General features: G+C 44.4%; 2 protein-coding genes across 2 annotated transcripts; one reads left to right on the top strand and one right to left on the bottom strand.

Annotated features, from left to right (window-relative positions):
- Positions 1-4,071: 4,071 nt before the first annotated feature.
- Positions 4,072-5,701, top strand: LOC109534243 (mitochondrial chaperone BCS1; the record flags this gene model as incomplete). Its single annotated transcript, XM_019899838.2, is given in 5 exon segments — positions 4,072-4,508; positions 4,558-4,697; positions 4,748-4,960; positions 5,014-5,347; positions 5,398-5,701. Coding segments are annotated over 5 exon segments (1,272 nt in total). The 3' UTR covers positions 5,660-5,701.
- On the bottom strand, positions 5,699-6,855 carry LOC109534229 (dynein regulatory complex protein 9). Its single transcript, XM_019899811.2, has 4 exons — positions 6,379-6,855; positions 6,129-6,323; positions 5,947-6,078; positions 5,699-5,890 (listed from the first exon to the last, which is right to left on the bottom strand). The coding sequence occupies exons 1-4, from the start codon at positions 6,853-6,855 to the stop codon at positions 5,699-5,701; spliced, it is 996 nt and encodes a 331-aa protein (XP_019755370.1).
- Positions 6,856-7,673: the final 818 nt, after the last annotated feature.

Below are 7,673 nucleotides of genomic sequence, written 5' to 3'. Positions count from 1 at the left end.
TCTGGATCCGCCCTTGCGGGCAACTTGCATTTTAATCCGAAGGATTCTTGTAAATAGCGTATGAATAATTGATGCCCGGCGTCATTTAAAAGCTACTTTACTCTCAGGCAATCCAATGTAATTTCCAATATTTGAATAAATCACGTTATTAGGGTGATTGGTGGTTGTCCGGATAAAATACCGGGTGTGCTAGTGAAGGAAACTACAGTTTCCCTTAAGAGGAGCAGTTGGGGCATTTTCCAAGTTGCCAACGTTGAAAATTCCAATGTTCTTGCTCCAAGGCAATAAAGCATATTTTGATTTGTTTTTTGATTGAAAGAGTTTGTTGCAAGCAATTTGGCAGTGACTTCCCAATGTACCTCGGAAGCTATTACTTTGAAATAACACAAACTTGCCGGAAACGCAATGTTTTTTCCAAAAACAGCATGTGAATGAGCTGAGAACCGGCTTGTAGACACTCAAGTTGCTTGATTAGAACTTCTGCTTTTTGGGCTCACCCTGTTGGCTTCTTCATTCGAGCGCCTACACGCCCCCTAACAGCCCAACCATCCAATCACTGACAAGAACATTACTATCATTAAAAAGCCATAAGTTCCGACCGCCCAAACAGTCACTGATTCCCGACCTCTCCCATCATGTATATTGTAAGTATCCTGCTGCTGCTGGCGCAGTCCATCCAGAGTTTTCCCCAGCCTGGATATCCAGCGGAGGAAATGATCCGCCACTATTTGTCCAATGGCAGTTTCCATCTGCAAAACAGCCGGAACACCATTGCTCTAGTGAACGCCCATCTGGTGGGCGATGTTGTGCCCAAGTGGAGTGTGCAGATTTTCAATGGAGGGCCCATGAGGGAGCTGGTGAAGCTGCACACTCGCTTCGAGCATGTGATCGTGTTCCTACAGGATTTGAGGGAGCTAAACGGGACATTGCAGGAGTTCCTCGATCAACCCGCCGTTTGGTTCAGTGAGATGCAGTTTCATGTCTTCATCATCGACTGCTGGAGGGTTTCGCCCAAGGCTCTGAAGCGCCAGATGGCGCTTCTTTGGAACCAACACCGGCTGGTGAACTTCCGGATTGTGATCTGGGAACAGTCCGAGAAGAGGATGCAGGTGTTTTGGTACAGTCCTGGGCAGGAGCGCTTGTTTAACCTCACCAAGAGCTTCAGCTCCCAGATGGACACCGTGAGGAACTTAGCAGGTTCCAATCTGACAGTATCGGTGATCACTCTTGGACCAACTGAGGCAGTTTATGAGAATGAGGTTTGCACTCAAGGGCGACTGTGTGTGATGTTGAACGGTTTCTTGCGCTACATAAAAGCGGGTGGAGCCTTGGTGGTGCCGGAATCCAACATTTCCATGATGTTTCGCGTGTCCAAGAAGCTGGTAATGGAGGGCAAAGCGGATATTTCATTCGGCAGTCACTGGCTGCGCGAGGATCACTTGATGTTCTCCACCTTCTCCTCTGAGCAGGCGGCGGTGGTCGCCATGGTGCCCCGGGCCAAGCTCAGGCCCATGCTGTTGAATGTTGTCTACATCTACGACCTCTACGTGTGGTCTCTGATTGTTTTTCTTCATGTCTTCTTCCGCCTCCTCCTCAGTTACTCCAAACTCTTCTTGAAGGGGAGTTTGAAGATGCTGCTGCTGAGCAGCTACATCTTCTCCATCTACTTCCAAAGCACCTTCCAAGGGGCCGTGATTACAGCCTTGACCTCACCGAAGTATGAGCGCGATATTGACTCAGTGGATGATTTGATGGAGAGAGGACTGACCATATATGGGGAAGATGATTGGGCGTTTCTGATAAGCTCCAAACTCAAACTCACGCACATGTCCTACTTGGATCAAGGCGTAGAGCTGGGCTCTACCAAGGCCCAGCAGGCCTACTTGCTAACGGACTACTGGGCAAAGGAGTTTCTGCTCTTTCAAACGCCCGATGGACTCTTTTTCGCCAACTACTACCATATTGTGAACGAGCCCATTGGGATGGGACGAATCACCTACTACATCCGAAGAAACTCCCCCTATCGGGAGGCTTTCAACAGTTTCCTCTATCTGGTCAACGACTATGGTCTTAACATGATCTTTGGGGCCAGGGATTTTCGGTTTGTGGCCGATAAAACAGTGACCAGGCTGTCTTTGAAGCATTTCCATGGCGCGTTCGCTCCCCTGTTTTGCGGATTGGCTGTGGCCACTTTGGTGTTTTTTGTTGAACTCTTTTGGATGAAACCCACCTTTTAGGGTCAATTTTGTGACTATTTTTGCTGTATTTTCGTAGAAGAATTATCAGTTAATAAAGGACACATAAGGTGTTGGTTTAGTTTGAAGTTTTGTTGGCTCCAAATAAAGCCCACTTTGTGCTTGAGGTGGATTGGTTTTTTAAGCTGCTTTTGCAGAACATATCAAGCTGCACGAGATCAAAGTTTTGTGATAATTTCCATTCAAATAACTGGGTTTTAGACTAAGTTGATGGAATAATGCAGATTTTTACAGAGCTACCGCTGTACCGCTAAGCCATTAGGCCGGCCATCTACTGTTAAACACTGTTGGAAAAAATCAGACTTTAGTGCGATTGAAGTGGAAATTTATGCGCGGTCAGCCAGATGAGTTTTCTATAGGGTGTGAAAGTTTCAAGTTGCTACTTGCTCTAAATGGGAAGTTATGAATTTTTAAAGGAGAGCGTGCAGTTGAGGAAAAGTTCGAATTTTCCGTCGCTCTTAATAGCGCAATCAAAGTGAAACATTCACAGATCATGGCATATTTTGCGAATGGTTTGCTTTGATTCTGCAGGATTTTCACGTTTTATGACAATTGAGCAAACAATTGATCGGAGAGCGAGTATTTAATTTAGCATTGAAGTCGCCCCGTGAACGGCAATATTTGTTTATCTTTACCCGAGAGAGCAACTTTGTTTACGCTAAATATCCAAACCAGTTCGATGGCGGATTGGAAATTTCTACAAAATCAGTAAGAAAAAAACTGAAATCGAACAGCATAGTAATACAATGAATCACCCAAAGGGCCAGCGAGCAAACGCTTCTATCGTTATGCAAGTTCTGTGGCTCGGTGCGGTTTTTATGTGATTTGAATTTATCAAATTAATTTTATCGGAGAGCTGAACCTTTACTTCAGTCTGTTATAGGCAAGGGACTAAATCGGTCGTGGGTTCTTTGTTCATAAACGGGATAAAAGTACCAATTTAATGCCATTTAGGCACCAACGGTGCACCATCTTGCCTGTTAAATGCTGAATGTAATCCACATTTATTTTTAGTTTTGTGTGGATTCTCATTGTGTGTTCGTGTAGTTTGTGCTTTTGGGGTTTCGGGCGGAATCGGGCTTTCGCAGAGGTAAACCACAAGTCTGTTAAAAATTAAAGCAAATTCTTTTTTGCTAAACGATTCGCATTAGGGATTTTCAGGGGTTGGAATCCGCCTGAATAATTGCATTTTTATTGTTTATTACTACTTATTGTTTATTGCATTATTGGGGGAGAGCACGTTAAAACGTTGCATTTGATCCTGGCCCAACCATTTAGATTTCGGGCTGTTTTTCAAATTTAAACAATTTTTTTTTAGCTAAACGATTCGTGGTAGGGGTTTTCAGGGGTTGGGATCCGCCCGATAATTGCATTTTTATTGTTTACTACTACTTATTGTTTATTGCATTATTGGGGGAGAGCACGTTGAAACGTTGCGTGTGATCCTGGCCCAACCATCTAGATTTCGGGCTGTTTTTCCAAATTTAAAAATTTAAACAAATTCTTTTTAGCTAATCGATTCATGGTAGGGGTTTTCAGGGGTTGGGATCCGCCCGATAATTAAATTTTTATTGTTTATTACTACTTATTGTTTATTCCATTATTGGGGGAGAGCACGTTAAAACGTTGCGTGCGATCCTGGCCCAACCATCTAGATTTCGGGCTGTTTTTTCAAATTTAAAAATTTGAGCAAATTCTTTTTAGCTAAACGATTCGTGCTAGGGATTTTCAGGGGCTGGGATCCAAATAGAAAGCTTCGCCGCTCAGGCCGCATGAGCGCTGCAAATAGAATTGGAGGTCCACAGATAACAGAGTGCAACCTCTGTGATCTGTGGTATTTACTTTTGACGATCCAGGTTATGTTTCCGCGACACATTTTGCAAAGTTATGTAAAACTTGAAACAGTTTATTTGATGAAATAGTGATTGTTATGACGGTGTTGGAGTATTTTTCGGGGCTGGCCGAGAATCCGTACTTTGGGGCCGGTTTCGGGTTGTTCGGCGTCGGAGCGGGGGCCGCAGTGCTACGCAAAGGCTACCAAACGGGCTTGATACTGTTCCGAAGACACTACATGATCACTCTGGAAGTGCCCTGTCGGGATAAGTCCTATCAGTGGCTGCTGCACTGGATCACCACGAAAGGGGCGCGCCAGACGCAGCATTTGAGCGTTGAGACTAGTTTCGAGCAGAAGGACAGTGGGCATGTGAAAACCAAATATGACTTCATTCCCAGCCTGGGCACGCATTTTTTCAAGTGAGCCTCATAGAGCCCGGTCTGGTTGAGACTGTCCGAATGCTTTTAGATATGGACGGACTTGGATAAGAGTGGAGCGAACCCGCGAGCAGCACACACTGGATCTTCACATGGGGATCCCATGGGAAACTGTGCAAATGACGGCGTTCGGCACCAATAAGAACGTCTACTTCAGTATTCTAGAGGAAGGTGAGGCTGTGGCAACAACCAGCTAGTGTGTGGTAGATTTGGGATGTTAGCTAGGCATATGGCGCTGAAGCAGCATGAAGGCAAAACCATAATGTACGCGGCCATGGGCAGCGAATGGAGGCAGTTTGGCCATCCTCGGAAGAAGCGCCCCATCTCCTCAGTTGTCCTGGACACTGGAATCAGCGAGAGAATATTGGGGGATTGCCAGGAGTTCATTAACAATCCGGCCTGGTATTCGGACAGAGGAATACCGTACAGAAGAGGTAGACAATTGCACATCACTAAACAATATTCGGAAAAACCTGCGCCTTTATAGGATACCTGCTCTATGGGCCGCCAGGCTGCGGCAAATCCTCCTACATTACGGCCCTGGCAGGCGAGCTGGGGTTCTCAATCTGCGTTCTGAACCTCTCAGAACGGGGCCTAACAGATGACCGCCTCAATCACCTGCTGAGCGTCGCTCCTCAACAGAGCATGATTCTCCTGGAGGACATTGACGCGGCCTTTATCTCCAGAGAGGACACCGATGCGCAAAAGGCCGCCTATCAAGGCCTGAATAGAGTCACTTTTAGTGGCCTGTTGAATTGCCTGGATGGCGTGGCCAGCACTGAAGCCCGAATGATGTTCATGACCACCAATTACATTGATAGGTGCGTGTAGAGGCTCAGAAAGCTTCATTGTTGCTTAAGGTAAATTGCAGACTGGACCCGGCGCTTATCAGGCCTGGAAGGGTGGACCTTAAAGAGTACATTGGCTGGTGCTCCAGGACTCAGTTGGAGCAGATGTTTATGCGTTTTTACCCCGGCGAGAATGCGCTGGAAGAGTCGAGGCGCTTTGCGGATAATGTTCTAGGTGAAGGAAAGAACGTGAGCCCTGCCCAGATTCAAGGCTTCTTCATGTTCCACAAGCACTCGAGCTCGGACGAAGTGATCAAGGACTACCAACTTATCTGGAAGCTGTGAGCCAGCTACTTTATTTTACGGTAAACGAATGTTTAGCAATCATTTTTTCTTTTTTTTGCCCCTTTTCTCCTTCTTCTTGTACTTGCCAAAGCCCTTCCTCACCATGGTTCCGCGCCACCAGGCCTGGATCTTCGTAGCCGCTCGGTCCTTTCTGTCCTTTTCCAGCCGTTGCTTTTGCTGCTCGACTTTGTGCGCTTGGTAGCAGTCGATTTCTTCCTGCCGTTTGATGTACTGGAATTAATTCAGTTTATTAACACATTTTAATTAGATGTTGGGGATTTGGATGCCTTCATGATCATCTGCGCCGTTTTCTCTTGTTGCTGGTCCTTGGCCTCTTGTAGATGGGCGATTTTGTTGCCGATGGCTTGCAGGTCGTTTTCGTACTTGATTCTCCAGTTTTTCAGCTGCTTTTGCAGGTCCTGCAAATTTGGAAGCTTGGCTTGCTGGAAGCAGCAAAAAAGGCGCCTACCATTTCGATTTCGTTGAAAATAGTGCGCGTTTCCAGATGAACGCGGGTTTCTTTGCAAAGCTCCAGTCGCTTATCTTCGATTGACTCAACTAAAAGCTCGGTTTTCTTGCTCAGCTCATAGCCAGCGGTTTCTAGCTGGGAATTTTGCCAACTGGCCAAATATGCGCTTTTGCTGGCGGCTTCTTGACGAAAGTCCTGCAAAAACCCGCAAATTGCCCATTAGTTTTACGCAAAACCAGTGCGATTGCACCTCAATTTCGTCCTTCAGATTGCCAATTTTTGCCATTATTTCGGCAGTTTGCCCCTTAAAAACCAGGCGTTCTTCATAGAATAGATCTTGGAGCTCCACATATTCTTGCTCCCGGGCTTTGGTTGTTCGTAGCAGATCTGCTTCTTCCGATTGGAGCTTGCGGAAAATGTCCGTCACCTTGGACAAGCAATTGTAACTGCCGCCCTGCAGAATTTCCTCATAAGTTTTCTGGATGGTTGATTCAATGAATGAACAGTCGCGCTGAAAGTCCCGCAAATCCACACTGTCTTTGGAGTCCGCAGGAAGAACATCGTCGTTTTTTATTGCAGTGGCTTGTTCTTCCACAGTCCGGTATTCTACCACGGTTTGGTCCGTTGTTGACCACCCGTTTATGTGCCTTAGTATGGCCAATTTGTCCAGGCTTTCACTGAGGATACTTTGAACAATCTTCCTGGAAATTCCATCTAGTTTGGCCATTTTAACGCGCGATTATCGATCAAACTTGTGCTTTAGAAACTGGGGGTTGGCAACGCATTAGAGACTGATTAATGCTTATTAAACATTTTTTTTTGTACATTTTTGCCGTTTTTTCACAGTCCATTTGGCTTAATATATAATTCCAAATCAGAATTAATTCCTGGGTTTCAGTGATTTATTGTCTCTATTTTTCACTTAAAATACGTTTCGGTGTATTTTTCCACCATCATTTTTTTCTAAAATAACAGATAGTTATAAAAAATTTCATTAATTTAAAAACCAATCACAGTTCGTCAACAGCCTCATCATATCACACACTAAAATACATCACAATTGCAACACTTTTAAATATTCTAAAATTAATTAGGCCTAACAGGTGATTAGTCAGGACAATCAAATGTGGGAAGAGACTAGAATTCTTTGTTCAGATACTCAATTATTTTTACTTACATGTGTAGCGTTGTTGCTACTTTAAGCCTTGGCATACACTTGGAGTATTAATTTTGTCCATTTTGGACACAAAGCGAAATACTGTTTATATTGATTTCTTTTACTTTCGGCTATTTTTCTTTGCATTCTGAGAATATTATTTTTGGTTTGCAAAATTCTTCAATATACCGGGTGTTAGTTAATATTCTATGTTTATTTCATTTAATTAATGTATGATATACTGAGCTAAGATTGTCGGTATCCGATCTGAAATTCATAGCATTGTTATGTTTTTTTAATCTGTATCATTTCATGGACTCTTCTCTTATTATAATTACTCTCGTTAATCAGTATTTGTGTGTTATCAAAATCAAAATTATGCAACTTCT

The sequence above is a fragment of the Dendroctonus ponderosae genome, unplaced genomic scaffold (genome assembly GCF_020466585.1).
Source record: "Dendroctonus ponderosae isolate FM_Combo_2020 unplaced genomic scaffold, Dpon_F_20191213v2 Dpon_F_20191213_11, whole genome shotgun sequence".
NCBI lineage: Eukaryota > Metazoa > Arthropoda > Insecta > Coleoptera > Curculionidae > Dendroctonus > Dendroctonus ponderosae.
The sequence above is the reverse complement of the archived record's forward strand: the minus strand, read 5'-3'. Positions and strand labels throughout refer to the sequence as shown.

Coding starts and splice junctions, on each gene's coding strand:
- LOC109534229 (XM_019899811.2), bottom strand. CDS start 6,855: ATGGCCAAACTAGATGGAATTTCCAGGAAGATTGTTCAAAGTATCCTC. Junction 6,079..6,128: donor TTTTCAACGAAATCGAAATG/GTAGGCGCCTTT, acceptor CCAAATTTGCAG/GACCTGCAAAAGCAGCTGAA. Junction 5,891..5,946: donor CGGCGCAGATGATCATGAAG/GCATCCAAATCC, acceptor AATTAATTCCAG/TACATCAAACGGCAGGAAGA.